The sequence below is a fragment of the Dromiciops gliroides genome, chromosome 4 (genome assembly GCF_019393635.1).
Source record: "Dromiciops gliroides isolate mDroGli1 chromosome 4, mDroGli1.pri, whole genome shotgun sequence".
NCBI lineage: Eukaryota > Metazoa > Chordata > Mammalia > Microbiotheria > Microbiotheriidae > Dromiciops > Dromiciops gliroides.
In genome coordinates this window covers 235,015,965-235,032,767 of record NC_057864.1, presented here as the reverse complement: position 1 = coordinate 235,032,767, position 16,803 = coordinate 235,015,965, and the positions used below count along the sequence as shown (strand labels likewise).

The window sequence follows — 16,803 nt, the reverse complement described above, 5'->3', positions numbered from 1 at the left end:
AAACCAACAACAACAACAACAACAAAAGATATAATTTGACTCTGTTAACAAGAGAGAAGGTTACCATAGTCATTAGATATCTAGTACAATGTTCTAAAGAAATAGGGGAAGGATTCCTTCTATGGTAGATTGTGCTCCAGATGCTTTTTTTTTTTTTTGCAAATGACATTGTGCTGACTATGAAGAATTGATTTACCGGGTTGTTTTTATAGTTCATTCATGTTCAACTCTTTGTGACCCTAGATCACTAAAAAGATATTGCCTGTATTTTCACAAAGGAAGAACCAAACTTAGTGCCTGAGTTATGATATTCAGTTGACAAGACCATGGAGTTGGTTCATTAGCACATATACTTTGATCAGATGATGCACATAAGGCACTGGATTGCTATTGTAAAATTGTGCAGTGCTTTTATTAACATTAATTTTTTAACATTTTGAGTTCTAGATTCTCTGCCTCTCTACTATATCTCCCACCTCCTTGAGAAGGCAAACAGTTTGATATTGATTATGCATGTGACATTATGAAAAATATCTACATATTAACCAAGTTGCAAAAGAAAAGGTAGAGGAAGTTTAAAGTGCATTGAGTTCATCAGTTCTTTCTCTGGAGGTGGTGGGGTCCTTTGGAATTGTCTTGTATCATTGTCTTGATTAGAGTGGCTAAATCTTTCACAGTTGATCATCACTAAAATATTCTTACTGTTTACAATGTTCTCATTCTGCTCACTTTACTTTGCATTAGTTCATATAAGTCTAACTAAGTTTTTCTGAAACTGTCCTGTTCATCATTTCTTTTTTTTTTTTTTTGGTGAGGCAGTTTCTTAATTTCCTCATAAATATATAGAATCTATCTATTTTTTTGTGGGGCAATGGGGGTTAAGTGACTTGCCCAGGGTCATACAGCTAGTAAGTGTTGTGTCTGAGGCCGGATTTGAACTCAGGTCCTCCTGACTCCAGGACTGATGCTCTATCCACTGCACCACCTAGCTGCCCCTGTTCATCATTTCTTTGTCTTTCATCACTAACATATGTCACAATTTGTTTAGCCATTCCCCAATTGATGTGCATCCCCTTGATTTCCAATTCTTTGCCACCACAAAAAGAATTACTCTTAAGTATTTTTGTAAAAATAGGTCCTTTTCCCTTTGATCTCTTTGGGATGCAGACCTAAAAGTGGTATTGCTGGGTCAAAGGGGATGACTGTTGGGCACTGTTTGAAATTGTTCTCCAGAATTGTTGGACTAGTTCACAACTCCAACAGTGCATTAGTATCCCAATTTTTCCACATCTCCAGCATTTGTCATTTTCCTTTTCCATCATAGCCAGTCTGATAGGTATGAGGTGGTATCTCAGAATTGCATTTCTCTTATCAGTAGTGATTTCGAGCATTTTTTCATGTGACTATTGGTAGCTTGGATTTCTTATCCAAAAACTGCCTGTTCATTTCCTTTGACCATTTATCAGAGAAACTTGCATAAGAGTTTCCCCACCCTCCCCCCCCCCCAGTTTCCTGTTTTTCTTCTAATTTTGGCTGCATTAGTTACTACAAAAGCTTTTAAATTTCATTTAATCAAAAATTACCCATGTTTGCTTCCAGTGATGCTCTCTATCTCTTGTTTCGTCATAAACTCATCTTTGACGCATAGGTCTGACAGGTACATTTTTCCATGCTCCCCTAATTTACTTGTAATATCACCTGTTATATCTAAATCATTTATCCATTTTGACCATGTTTTGGTATATGGTGTGAGATGTTGGACTATGCCTAGTTTCTGTCAACCTGCTTTCCAGTTTTCCTAGCCTTTTTTGTCAGATGGTGAGTTCTTACTCCAAAAGATTGGATCTTTAGGTTTATCAAACACTAGATTACTATGGTCATTTACTATTGTGTATTGTATATCTGATCTATTACATTGATCCACTCTATTTCTTAGCCAGTACCAGATTGTTTTGATGATTATTACTGCTTTGTAATATGGTATGAAGTCAGCACCTGCTAGGCCACTTTCCTTCACATTTTTTCATTGATATTCTTGACCTTTTGTTCTTCCAGATGAATTTTGCTATTATAAGACTTTGGTAGTTTGATTGGCATAACACTGAATAAAGAATTTAACTTAGGTACAATTGCCATTTTTATTATATTGGCTGAGCCTACGCATGAGCACATAATATTTCTCTAATTGTTTAGATCTGTTTTTATTTGTGTAAAAAGTGTTTATATAGTCTTTGGGTTTGTCTTTGCAGGTAAATTCCCAAATATTTTATATTATCTGCAGTTATTTTAAATATACTTTCTCTTAATATCTCTTTCTGCTGGATTTTGTTGGCAATATAAAGAAATGTTGATGGTTTATGTGGGTTTATTTTATGTCCCCGTGCAGTACTTTTAATGACCCCAGGCTTATATTAATATCCAAAATTGCATAGTCCATGTGCTCCTTTGGTATACAGTTAATATAAAGAAATCTAGAAGGCCCCCAGCATGCTGGAGGCACCCCCTGTAGAAGATGAACTGGAAGACATGGATAAGTTGTAGTCTGCAGCCCTGAAAAGAATGTCTACATTGGTGAAATGAGTTCTACTGATGGCCCCACCTCATAATTATTGTCAGAATTAAAAGAACCAATGCCCAAAAAGCTCTTTGTCCTTGTTCCCGAGAGCTGTGAGGATTGTTTATTATGCCATTGGCTTGACTATTAAATGTGCTCCCCTTTCACATGTTCATACAGGCTCTCTGGTGCGACTGGAACGGTTCCGACTGGTGGTAGAGAGAGAAGTGACAAGCAACTTTCCTTCCTGGAAGGAGCTGGGAATGCCAGAGTTCATCCAGGAGCGCCGTACCAAGTCAGTACCTCCCCCCTGTTCAGCTCTTGGTTTTCTGGAGGGGAAGCTGAACAGAGAGCCAGGAATCTAAGAAACATTCTCTCATCCCTTTTCTCCCTCTAGCATCTATGTTCTCTTTTCCCTGGATGATGCTCTAATCCTGCCCGTCCCCAGTCCCTACAGTGGTCATCCTTCCACCTGTGGGTCTCCTCAAGCAAAATTTCCCTGCTTGGAAGGGTCTCCTAAAGGGCAGAGCCGGCTATTGCTGCTAGCTCATAAGGAGTGTCTGATGAAGCGGAACTATCAGTGCTCCCAGGGAGCTGGTCCTTTGCCCCCCAAGCACACTCTTAGCTTCCATGTGTCAGGCACCTGGCTAGGAGGGATCCAGAGGAAAGATGGGGATGGCTGGAGTCTACCAGAGCCCCTTAGAGATGAGAGCCAAGATCAGAAGGTAAGATTATATTCCTGAAGCCTCTCTAAACTCCTTGTTTTCCTTTTCCCTCACAAGAACTCGGGCTCTTGTTTTCCATAGGTTTTTCTTGTCTTCTTTGGCCGGTCTATCCGATGGTTTGAGTTCCTGCACCCAGGTCAGCAGTATAGGCTCATCATCCCAGATCCCTCTGTGAGTCCTCCATTCTATCATACACATCTGTTGCCTTTATTTTTTATTTTTATTTTTATTTTTTTTTGCGGGGCAATGCGGGTTAAGTGACTTGCCCAGGGTCACACAGCTAGTAAGTGTTAAGTGTCTGAGGCTGGATTTGAACTCCTGAATCCAGGGCCGGTACTTTATGCACTGCGCCACCTAGCCGCCCCATCTGTTGCCTTTATTAAGCTAGGAGAAAAGAAGACAGCCATGATGTGGCAGAAAATAGACAATTTTGAGAGTCAGGAAACCTGAGTTTGAGTCCTGGACCTCTTACTCTGTTGCCTTTAGCATGTCACTTGACCTTTATGAGTTTTACCATTTTCATTGATAGGATAAGGGGGTGAACTAAATGATCTCTAATGTCATTTCCAGCTCTTACTTTCTGTGATTCTAGAATTCTAAGTAACCGGTTTGAGGCATATAGATCAAGGTTCTACTCTAAAAGGGGTTCGGGGCTAGACCTTGGAGGGGAGAAGACTTGGTGCATCTTGACCTCTTCTTACTCCTCTCCCTGGATGGGGGGAACCCCAACAAATTGCTTCACATTAAGTATTTTGATAATATTCCAATAACTTGGATCCCTTTTCCTTTTCTGAACTCTTCCTAATTTCCTAGCAGGCCCCAAATCTGTTAGAGGAGGGGGGTTCCTCCCTTCTTTCCCAGCAGATCCTGGAGTTGACTGGCTATACCTCCTGCCTCATTGTCCAGGATGACTGGATCCTGGAGCCTGGGAACCCCCAGGGCATTCCAGGTGTGCTGGGGATAAGCAAGGGACTCTCTGAATCCTCCCTGACCGAGATTCTCAGTGGCAGGTAAGCACCATAACCCTGTCCCCTTTGGTTTGGCCCAATTTCTTCTTCCTTCTCCCAGTCAGTAAGTTGGGTCAACTTGGCTTCTTCTCCTGTCCTCTCACCCTGTCTCTCTTCTGCCTCCTTGAAGGTCCCCTTCTAAACTCAGATTTCTGACTCTCTAGCTCCCCAGGCTCATTTGTGTCCTTCTCTGCTGAAATTTTGTCCAGGACACCATGTGTGCCACCTTCAGCCACAACCCAGAAAGGTGAGAAAACCCATCCGGTGGAGGAGATTTGGGGGCAAGGGAGGGCATGAGGTTCTGGCAGGGTGCTGACCCCATTTCTTCTCTTTAGGAAATTCTCAGGCCTCTCAACATGGGGTGAAGTTGACCGTGGCCTTGGATGCTGCTGATTTAGCCTCCCGCATTCCCATAGATGTCTATATAGAGGTACCACAACTACCCTTACCATTGGGACTTCTTCCAGGGACCAGAGTCTATTTCCAGCAGTTAGAAAGAAAGGTCTCCAGGTGAGAATTTGTAAGATCTGGCGTCTTTCTCTTTTCCCAGTCTTGGTATGGTACACTTAGTGAGGTAAACCCCAAGTCTCCTATGTGTGGTACAGTCCAGAAGGCTGTCCCTGTCAGCCTCCTCTACCCTCGTTCCCAATAGATGATGCTTAGTTAAGTACCTGCACCTACCTCAGTGTTTTTAACGACCCTCCTCTTGGATTCAATCCAGTTTCTCCTGGGTGTTGGGAAGTTCCATGGCCATTCTCCTCCAGATCCTTCAACTTTCTCATTCTCTCTTCCCTCTCTACCCACAGGTTCCAAAATGTTTATTGTCGTTTTCTGCCATCGAGCTACCTCCGGATCCTTTGTTTCCCCGATGAGGCTCCAGTCAGGTCAGTGACTGGTCCTTCCTTTCCTCAGTACTCCTCCTCTAGGCTGAGCCCTGTACAGTCTCAGCTGAGGCCTCAGGATTTCCCCATGAAGGCCAAATGAGATAGTGGAAGGAGAACAGCACAGTGAGTTGTCTAATAGCTTTGAGGCCTTGGGCAAGTCACTTGATCCCTATATCTTTGTTTCTTCTCTAAAACGGGATTGATCATAATACTGCATCTACTGATAGGGTGATTGTGAGGAAACAGCTTTGTAAACTCTAAGGACCCATGCACCTGTGAGGCATTATGAAATATAAAGTTTTCTTTCTGTCACTCTATCATTAGATAGTCATCCTTTTTGTTTTTGTTTGTTTTTTGTGAGGCAATTGGGGTTAAGTGACTTGCCAAGGGTCACACAGCTAGTAAGTGTTAAGTGTCTGAGGCCAGATTTGAACTCAGGTCCTCCTGAATCCAGGGCCGGTGCTCTATCCACTGTGCCACCTATCTGCCCCCAGTCATCCTTTTTCATTTGGAGAAGCTTCTAGATCTAAAATACACATGTCCTTGGGCAGTAGCACTGCCACTCTCATGTTTTTTTCTTTTTTTTTTTTTTTTTTAGTGAGGCAATTGGGGTTAAGTGACTTGCCCAGGGTCACACAGCTAGTAAGTATTAAGTGTCTGAGGCCAGATTTGAACTCAGGTACTCCTTATTCTAGGGCCAGTGCTCTATCCACTGCGCCACCTAGCTGCCCCTCTCATGTTTTTCTCAAGTAGTATGATTAGATATTAGTGATTACAGAATTATACAGTTAGAGGAGACCCTTAAAGTCACCTAGTCCAGTCTCTGCTTGACAGTGTCTCTGCCGATGGTGTGGTCATCCAACCTCTTCCATTTGTGGCTGGCTTTTATTATTAGGAAGGTTTTCCTTCCATTAAACCTAAAGAGGCCTCTGTAACTGCTCCCCATTACTCTTGGTTCTACTCTTGGGAGCCAAGCAGACCTTGTCTCTTCCCTGTGACAGCCATTTGTCTGTTTTAAACACTCTTGTGTTCCTCTGGGTCTTCTCCAGGTCAAAGAGGCCCATTTCCTTTAGCCAATCCTCCACCGTCCTGTTTGCCCTCCTCTGGCCTGAACCACACAATCTGAGCAGGACAGAGCACAGGAGTCTCTGGCCTTCTACCTCAGTGCAGCCTAGGATTGCATTCACTTTTCTGGCAGCCATCTTGCCTGATTCCCTGTGTAGATCTATATTGTCCTGTCTCTGGAGGACAATTCTGAGGGTCCAGTCCCCTGTTCTTCAGAAAGAACCTCCTATTTGCTCCAAGTGTGCTTTCCTTTCTTCATCACATCCTCCCTCCATATTCTCTCTCCTGTCACAGGTTACTCTGTCTTTTCAGATTATTTTCATTTTTTTCCCTTTATTTTCACACTGAAGCCCTTTTGTTGTCTTAAGGACCAAGTCCTTCATTCTCCCTGATAAACTTTGGGAAGGGAAGAGAGACCTTTAAGCTCCTTAATCTTCTCTTCTAGGAAGGGATATCAACCTGACCTATGAGCATAAATAATAAGTACTTGGCTGTGGCAGAAATATGAACATCACACATTTTATACACTACTCTAAAAAATTGCTCCTACCTTCCATACTTTCTAGAAGCTAGATCCTCACACTTTTGTCATTCTTTTTTTCCCTTCAAATAAATAGCCTTTATTAAGGAAAAAAGGAATATAGTTAAGCACCAAAACTGTATCTTGTTACATTGCATGTACAAGAAAAGAAGAAGGATTGCAGTACTTGATGGTAGAGTATTTTAACTCTGAAGTCATGAGTGTAAAAAACATGAAATAAAAAGCAATATAGTAATTACATTGTAGAAAAGTTACACTAAAGAAAAAGGCAACAGTCAATTACTGGAGATTTCCTAGAATTTGCTCTAAATACTTGCTTAGTTTTTTCTTTACACTTTGTTACTTTAACACTTTAGAATGTTGAATATTATTTAGTATTGTAAATTTGCACGAGTTGGCATTTACAATACAACATGCATTTAAAATGTTCACTCAGGGGCAGCTAGGTGGCGCAGTGGATAGAGCACCGGCCCTGGATACAGGAAGACCTGAGTTCAGATACAGCCTCAGACACTTGACACTTACTAGCTGTGTGACTGACCCTGGGCAAGTCATTTAACCCTCATTGCCCTGTCTCTCCCCCTCCCCAAAATTTTCACTCAAATGCAACTGTTAAGGAACTTCTTAAAGCCAAGCACAATGTGCTAGTGGTTTTTTTCTTCTATTTTTATAATATTGCACAGAGCTTGTGAAGGTGGATAAGTTTGTCATTAGAATTTTCATTTCTCCAGACAGGCTGAAAAATGTCAGTTTCATTAACCCTAATGAGCTGCAATCATACAAAATGATCTGTAACTTTCTGTTCTTCATAAACTGAATATTGTGGTTTTCACACTTGGCAAGACATTGAGTACAGTGAGCTTGGGGAGATAGTCAAAGGCAAAGAAGTCATTGTATGGGTCAAATTGTCTATTCTTCTCGCTTCATAAATGGAGGAAAATACCACTTCATGATTAAAATTACTTCTTAAAATGTGAGGAGTTACAATAGCAGTTGTACCTTTTAACAATCAGTCAGGGATATATAACAACCAGGGATATATAACGTGTGTGAGGATCATACCTTCTGAAGAAATTAATTGTGTATACATGACTTTTTTTCCCTATTACTCAGGGCTTTCTCCACCATTAACTAGAACCACTACTGCCTCACTTTCTCCCTCCCCACCAAAAAAAAAAAATCCACCGTATACCCAGTAGAACCACAAATTACCTCTTGTGAGTGACTCTCTTAAAGAACTCAACCTCACCTTGTGCCTTCTTACGTTATTAGCACCTCACACACATTCAGCCCTTTTCCTCCTGTATTTATCAACTTTCTCTTCCTCTTCCTTGAGTCCTCCATATTTTCTTTTTCTGTGAATCTTTCCAAATTACTCCTCTTAAATTCAGTCTCTGGCCTTCTTCATAATTCCAAAATCATATAAATCTCTATGAAAATCACTTATTTAGAGCAAACTTCTTGCTTCTCTTCTCAAGCCAACTGTCTTGCACTGAAGCTAGAAGTGAAATTTTAGGAAGACAAGGGATGAGTTGACAACCATCTGAGACCAAATTCCTGTAGGAGTGAATGAAAAGACACATCTAGGAGAGTAATTACCCTTAAGACTGGCCCTTTCCCTGTGCTCTCTATTTTCCTTCTTGAATCCATTTCCATTGACTTGCCTCAGGCCTGTTGCCACTTCTTCACCAGCCTGTTCTCCCCCTTATTCCTCCTACTCCATTCCTGTCTCCCTCTGCTCCCATCCTGTTCTTGTCCTCTCTGACTTTATCATGTTTCCTTCATAGCTCCAGCTTGCCCCATGTCTACTTGGCAGAACTACAGGGTGATTCCCCAGGTCCAATCCAGGCCAGTGCTTCCTGTCATATAGTGTCTGTCCTCAGTGTCCAGCTCTTTTGGATCTGTGCACACTGTACCAGCATCTGTGCTCAGGTAAAACCAGTTATAAAATCAGAGACATTCAGAGCTAGAAGGGGCTTTTAGCTGTGTCACCACAGTTGGAGAGTTTGGGTGATTCTGTTGTGGGCAGGAAGGTAGCAGTTCCTATCAGTAGCTCTAAGGAAGCCACCAGCTTCTCATTCTATAGTTTTCTGAGAAGCAGCACACAAAATCAGGGAGCTGGGAGGCTTAACAGGAGGGAGAGTAAGTGAGGCCTCTTGAGTATGGGGCAGTGAGGATGTCTCCTGGGGAGTCTAGTGGCCTGGGAGAATTGGCTTGTCCTTGGGTGCTCCAGTCCAAGAAACAGACTGTTCTGTATGTTGCCTGAGGTCTTAGGCAAAGAATTTATCACAGGGTTAAGTGTTAATGATGACTGCAGTTTGCAAGATTGATGACAACTGTGTTCTTGGGGCAAGACCTCAGTACTTCCCTATTTCAAAGGGCATGCCTGTGATGGAAGTGGAAGAACCGCAAATACATTCACAAGGAAAAAGAGGGCTGGGGTATTGAGCTGGGGGGGTGGAAGATAGATGTTAGGGGAAAATATGGTGAGACAAGGATTTTTGAGCCATTTTCTTCCTCTTAGGGACAGTGTAGTCGACAGGGGCCACCGTGTCCCACGAAGGCAACTGTGATCCAGGCTAACATCAGGTAAGAAGAGGGTTGGATGTTTGGACAGAAGTGGTGACTTGGGCTAGAGGTAGCTTGAGTCCCTGAGAGTAAATGTCATTTCCTTCTATAATAACCCCACATTATACCTCTCTCTCCCCCTACCCCTGTACCAACCACCACTACACACACACACACACACACACACACACACACACACACACACACACACACACACACACTCTGCCAAAGGCCAGTTTTGAATCCTGCATTTTCAGTTTAGCACCAGATAATCTCCAAGAACCTCTCCAATAGGAAATCCTATGATTGATTCTCCAGGCTCTTGGTAGAAGATGGAACTGCAGAAGCTGTAGTGACCTGCACCAACCAGCAGGTGGCTGTAGCCCTGGGCCTTTGTCCTGCTGAGTGGGACTCACTGATGGAGCTGGTCAGGGTACCTGGGAGAGTTGCCCTACACATGACCAGAGCTGGTGCCCAGCCTGAGGTCAGACTTGCTAGAGAATCTGGGTCCCAGTGGGAGAGGTGGGGGGATTTTAAAAGGGGGAGGCTGGGCTTTAGTGGCAAGGGAGTAACTTGGAATTTGAATGTCTTGGTCCTGTGCCCTGCTTTAGTTCACTGGTGAAACAGAGGATCCCCTGATGCTCTTCCTCCAGACACTCTGTGCCAGCTCCTCTGTCCTCCGACCCGTTTTTCTTACTTTTGAACTTGAGAGGAAACCCACTAGAATCATGCCATTAGGTGAGGGCCAAAGATGGTTCAGACACTAAGGTCCCTAAAAAAAGGGAGCATGGAAAGCCATAAGCTGGGGTCTGCGTGCTGGAGTCCAAGGGGGTAGGAGGGGATTGAAGCATTGAGGACTTAGCCTGCACCTTCTCTTCTTAGAACCGCCTCGGCTCCATCGGTTCCAGTTTGCTGAGATCGCTGTCTTGACTCGGATGGTTCCCAGACTCAGCCTTTGCTGCCTTTCTCTCAGAGACCCCAACCCCGCCACCTCTTAAGTTCCTGAGACACCTTGGAACCACTCTTCATGGCAGTACATCAAGGATCTGAATTTAGTCAGTGGTAGGATTTCAACGATACAGATAACAACTCCATTGTAACTTACTAGGTGGCTTTCTAATCAATCACCAAGCATTTATTATTCCCCTGAAGAGCTGAAACTGCTAGGGAAACTACCTCCAGCCCTACTGAATGCCTTTTCCTCCTACCACCTAACAGGATTGAGCATACTCCACTTTTCCTTTACTTGAATGTAGGCTTTTGGATCCCTGGTTCTCCATGAATCTACCTCATTTGCTTCCCCTCTCTTCAACCACAGTCAGGCTCCAGTTTGATTCTGGATTTGTTGAAGGAGAGAAAGCCCACTTCTGTCTTAATTTATCATCCTTACCTCATTCTGGTGCCTTATCCCTCTGCTCTGCACCTGGCATGTGAAGAGCAGCACTAACTAAATACATGCTCTGGTGGTGACTGAGGGCACAGCAAGCACAAGCACTTTATCCTTAATAAAGCTCAAAGCTGCCTCATTTGAGACCTGTGTTGATGTTTCTCAGTATGTGCTGGGAGTGGGAGGGAAAGGCTTGGGTGTCAGGTGGGGCATGGGAAGGAGGTATCCCAGACCTCCAACAGAGCCAGTGCTGTACATCTCATCTTTTACCCATCCTTCGATTCAGCTCAACCAGCATTTTGTTAAGTAAGACTCACTATGCTTGCTGTGGGGAATAGAAGGATGAGACAAGACAGCCCCTGCCTTTAAGGAGCTTAATCTACTAGGGAGGAAAGGTTAGTCCATACCAAAGCACCCAGCAAAGTGCCCCATCCAGAAAAGTGAGGAAAGAACATAGAGAACATTTCCCCAGAGCTGAGCCTTCACATTTAGGGATTGGTATAAACAAACATCTCTTAAGCATCTATGTTTAGGTCACTGTGCTAAGAACTGGGGATAAAAAGATGAAAATGAAACTATTTCTGCAGGCGGTTACAAAGTGTACATAAAATAGTATGTTATGAACTATATGTCCTAAAGTATTTATAGGAGCTCTCTTTGTGGTGGCAAAGAACTCGAAATCTCTGGGATGCCCATCAGTTGGGGAATGGCTGAACAAATTGTGGTATATGTTTGTGATGAAATACTAATGTGCTATAAGAAACGATGAGCTCGATGATCTTAGAAAAACATGGATAGACTCACATGAAATAGTGAAGAGTGAAATGAACAGAACTAAAATATTGTATACAATAACAGCAATGTTGTTTTAAGAACAACTTTTAGTGAATAAGGCATTTTGACTATTATAAATACCCAAATTAACAACAAAGGACATAAGGGGGGAGATGCCATTTGCATTCAGAGAAAGAACTGAAACAGAAGTATATATAGAATGATTTTACATATATACACCTTTGTGTCAAATATGGTAGCCATCTCTAGGGTGGAAGGGAAGGGGGGAAAATTAACATAACTATTATATATTTAAAAGGGAAAGCAAGTTGTACATATATTGTGTGCAATAGTCTTTTTTAATTACAGTATATTACAGAATTGCTTGTTTTATTTCATAAAATAAAAATTCTTTTTTTTATTCTGAATAGAATTTTATTTTCCAAAATATATGTAAAAAACAGAATTTTAACATCAGTTTTTTAAAAAACTTTGTGTTCCAACTTCTCTTCCCCCCTCCATTCCCACCCCCACCCACAAGAACTCAATCAATTCAAAATAAGTTATACATGAGTAGTCATGGAAAAATTCCCATATTAGCTAGTTGTGAGAGAAAACAGTCAAAAAACCCAAAGCTTCAGATTAAGGAATTGTCAAAGAGGAAATGAAAAAAAATTTTTAAATGTGTTTCCATCTGTTTTCAGATACTATCAGTTCTTTCTCTGCAGATGGGCTGCAATCTTCATACGTCCCTCAGGGTTACATTGGATCATTGCCTTGCTGAAAACAGCCACATGCTTCCCAGCAGATCATCCCCCATTATTGCTATTATTTTGTATACAGTACATTTCACTCTGCTTCAGCTCACGTAGGTCTCTCCAGGTTTTCCTGATAGCATCCTGTTCATCACAACCTCTATATAGTACCTTAAGCTTGACAGAGAATCTTCTTCACAAAAGCCCAGCAAAGTAGGTACCATACATTTTGCCATTATAATCAATTATCATAACTATTTCCCTCCATCCCACTCCCTATGACATTTACTCTATCTTCTTTTTACCTATTCCTCCTCAGAGGTGCCTTACTTCTGACTATCCTCTCCTTTGCTCTGCACTCCCTTTTTTCACCCTTCCTTCCTTGTCCTCTTCCCCTCCTATTTTCCTGCAGGGTTAAATAGATTGCTCCTCCCAATTGGGTATGAAAGCTATCCCCTCCATGAGCCCACTCCAATGAGATCAGGGTCCCTGAGCTAATTCTGTGTTCTAAATTTTTTTTTTTCCCTCCCTCTCTCCTCAACCCTCCCTATGAGATCAAGCAATTCAATATGTCATACTGGTGTAGTAATGCAGAACATCTTCATCTTCCTTGAAAGTGTTTTGCTGGGGCAGCTAGATGGCGCAGTGGTTAAAGCACTGGCCCTGGATTCAGGAGTACCTGAGTTCAAATCCAGCCTCAGACACTTGACACTTACTAGCTCTGTGACCCTGGACAAGTCACTTAACCCCCATTGCCTGAAAAAAAAAAAAAGAGGGGCGGCTAGGTGGCGCAGTGGATAAAGCACCGGCCCTGGATTCAGGAGTACCTGAGTTCGGGTCCGGCCTCAGACATTTGACACTTACTAGCTGGGTGACCCTGAACAAGTCACTTAACCCCCATTGCCCCGTGCAAAAAAAAAAAAAGAAAGAAAGTGTTTTGCTTTTTACTGCTCTCTCCCCCAATCTGCCCTTTCCTCCTTCCCTTCTCCTCCCCCTCTTTTCTCCCCCCCCCCAGGGCAAAAGTATATTACTATACCTACTTGAGTATGTATGTTAGTCCTTTGAGTCAATTCTGATGATATTAAGGTTCACTCACTCCCCAACTCCTTCCCCCTCTTCTACTCTCCTCCATAAGCTTTCGTCTTGTTTCCTTCATGTGAAATACCTCTCTCCAGACCTTCTCTCCCCTTCTCCCTCCCCCAGTTTATTCCTCCTACACCTCAACCCTATTTTAATGATGTCATCATGGATTAGCTAGGTGGCACAGTGGACAAAGCACCAGCCCTGGACCCAGGAGGCCCCCCCAAGCCCAAATCCAGCCCCAGACATAAGACACCCCTCCCCGTCTGCCCTACAAAGAACAGAACATAAATGCTTTACAGATATCATCCATTCATATTCAGTTCAGCCCTGTCTTCTGTGAATTGCTTGTGAAGAATTTTTTTGTTTTGTTTTGTTTTGTTTTGTTTTTTGGTGAGGCAACTGGGGCCAAACAACTTGCCCAGGGTCACACAGCCATCAATTGTCAAGTGTCCAAGGTCACACCTGAACCCAGGTTCTCCTGAGTACAGGGCTGGTGCTCCATCCACTGCACTCCCCAGCTGCCCCTGAATTTCTTACTGAGATAGTTCTTATGATTTCAAAGTAGGAAGTATTACATGTAGGAATGTAAACAGTTTGATCTTTTAGTATCCCTCATGAAGTCTTTTTCCTGTTTACCTTTTTTATGCTTCTCCAGGATCTTGTATTTGAAAGTCAAATTTTCTATTCAGTTCAGGTTTTTTCATCACAAATGCTTGAAACACCTTTCTCATTGAAATCCCATTTTTGCCTCTGAAAAATTATACTCAGTTTTGCTGGGTACGTGATTTTTGGCTGAAGTCCCAGTTCCTTTGCCCTCTGGAATATCATATTCCATGCCCTCCGGTCCTTTAATGTAGACGCTGCTAGATCTTGCTTTATCCTTATTGGAGCTCCATAGTATTTGAATTCCTTTTTTCTAGCTGCTTGCAGTATTTTCTCCTTGACCTGGGAGTTCTGGAATTTGGCTATAATATTCCTGGAGGTTTTCCTTTTGGGATCTCTTTCTGGAGGTGATCAGTGGATTCTTTCAATTTCTATTTTAGCTTCTGCTTCTAGAATATCAGGGCAATTTTCCCATACAATATCTTGGAGGATGGTGTCTAAGCTTTTGTTTTGGTCATGGTTTTCAGGTAGTCCAATGATTTTCAAATGTTCTCTCCTAGATTTATTTTCTAGGTCAGCTGTTTTTCCAAGGAGATATTTCACACTGCCCTCTATTTTTTCATTCAATTGGATTTGCTTTACTGTGTCTTGGTTTCTCATAAAGTCACTAGCTTCCACTTGTTCAATCCTCATACTTAGGCAGTTATTTTCATCAGAGAGTTTTTTAATCTCCTTTTCCATTTGGCTTTTCAAACTGTTGACTTTTTTCTCATGACTCTCCTGCATCGCTCTCATTTCCCTTTCCATTCTTTCCTCCTTTTCTCTACATCTTCTTTCTATTTCTCCTCCTTTCTCTTCAAAGTCCCTTTTGAGAGCTTCCATGGCCTGAGACCAGTTCATATTTTTCTTGGAAGCTTTGGATGTTGGAGCTTTGACCCTGTTATTATCTTCTTCTTCTGAGGTTGTATTGTGGTCTACCTCACCCCCAAAGAAGTTTTCGATGGTCTTCTGCTTTCTCTGCCTACTCATCCTGGCTTACTATTTCTTGTCTTTTAACTCCTTCTTTAAGTGTGGCACTGCTTCCAGGACACACTGTTCAAGCTACAGTGTGGCCCAGGGGATGGTTGGGCTTCTTCTCAGCCTGCCTGGCCTTTCATTTGATTTTAAACTCTCCACTGGGGGGTGGGGGTGGGAGGGGGACGTGGGGCTGCTTCTCGGCTCCATTCCTATTCTCAGCTTCAGAGGGTCCCAGGTATTTTGGGTTGAGGGGGGGCAGGCTTTAATCTCACCTGGCCTGTTCTCAGGTCCGGAGATAACCTCAGGCCTCTTCACTAAGAAACCAACCAGCAAAGCTTTCTGTGGTGTGGTTCTCAGCTTCCAATGAGACTGCTCCTCTGCTCCCCTCCCCGACTTGGGTCTCCTGCCACTCAGGATTTCTTCCTGGTTGCCCGCTGGGGTGGGACCATCGAATACTTCCTCCCAATCCACTGGTACCCCTGCACTTCCCCCCCCGCCCCCCCCCCCCAGGCCAGCCATTTAGTCCGACTGACTGCGTGCTTGGTTCCAGAAGACTCCAGTGCTGCAGCCCATTCTGAGGCACTGGGGCAAATTCCTCTGGCCGGTGTCTGGTGTGTTGGTCTGATTGCGGGATTAGGTTTTATTTGTGGCCCAGCATGGCCCCCTGAAATCTATCTATTGCTGGAGAAAACTGTCAGCCCGTATTTTTGTGTGTTTTTCTGCCCCAAGGGTTCTTTTATTGCTATTTTTGGGGTTATTGTATCAGGAGCCCTGTGAGCTTAATGTCTTTCCTCCACCATCTTAGCTCTGCCCCCAAAATAAAAATTCTTAAAAATAGTATATTGGGGGGCAGCTAGGTGGCACAGTGGATAAAGCACCGGCCCTGGATTCAGGAGTGCCTGAGTTCAGGTCAGGCCTCAGACACTTAACACTTACTAGCTGTGTGACCCTGGGCAAGTCACTTAACCCCAATTGCCTCACAAAAAAAAAAAAAAAAAAATAGTATATTGGGGGCAGCTAGGTGGTGCAGTGGATAAAGCACCAGCCCTGTATTCAGGAGGATCTGAGTTCAAATCCGACCTTAGACACTTAACACTTACTAGCTGTGTGACCCTGGGCAAGTCACTTAATCCTCATTGCCCCACCAAAACAAAAAAAAATAGCATATTAAGGTTGTGTACAAAATAAATATATGATCATTTGGGAATGGTGGGCACCAGCAGGTAGGGTCTTTAGGAAAGGCTTCTTGTAGGGAGTGTAACAACTGGAGTGACGCCACCTACTGGAGAGTTACTGTAGGAAAGCTCTGCCATGAGAAGAAGGAGTCTGAAGGCAAACCATGTGGTCAAGTTCCTTGGCATCAGGAAATGAGGTTTGCTCCAGGGTACTGTCTATCAAAGTTACAAGCCAATCAACTTGAGCCTCCCATTTCTGGGAGGAGAATGAAATAGGAAGCTGACCCTGGGGGAGGGCTTACTTCCTCTTTGGGTTGGAGACATTGGCTTGGTGGCAGGACTTCATGTGGGAGCTTAGGAAGGCTGGGATTTCCATGCTATAAGAAATCTGTTCTCAATCTTTCTCTCTCTTTACTATCTTATAGATTTTTTTTTTGTTTGCAGGGCCATGAGGGTTAAGTGACTTGCCCAGGGTCACACAGCTAGTTAAGTGGATTTGAACTCAGGTCCTCCTGAATCCAAGGCTAGTGCTTTATCCACTGCGCCACCTAGCTGCCCTGCGCCACCTAGCTGCCCCTCTTATATCTTTTAATAAACCCTTAAAAGCCTAAACTCGGTGAATTTATCACTGATTTTTAGCCAGTTTCCCCCCAAAACTGGGGAGG

General features: G+C 43.2%; 1 protein-coding gene across 1 annotated transcript in view; it reads left to right on the top strand.

Annotated features, from left to right (window-relative positions):
- CTC1 (CST telomere replication complex component 1) overlaps positions 1–10,350 on the top strand; it is a 41,726-nt gene extending 31,376 nt beyond the window's left edge. The window contains 13 exon segments of the mRNA XM_044003347.1: positions 2,735–2,849; positions 2,952–3,279; positions 3,361–3,450; positions 4,096–4,289; positions 4,451–4,533; positions 4,622–4,796; positions 5,093–5,170; positions 8,564–8,708; positions 9,301–9,365; positions 9,663–9,828; positions 9,956–10,082; positions 10,227–10,328; positions 10,331–10,350. Coding sequence (XP_043859282.1) covers positions 2,735–2,849; positions 2,952–3,279; positions 3,361–3,450; positions 4,096–4,289; positions 4,451–4,533; positions 4,622–4,796; positions 5,093–5,170; positions 8,564–8,708; positions 9,301–9,365; positions 9,663–9,828; positions 9,956–10,082; positions 10,227–10,328; positions 10,331–10,350 — 1,688 coding nt within the window.
- Positions 10,351–16,803: the final 6,453 nt, after the last annotated feature.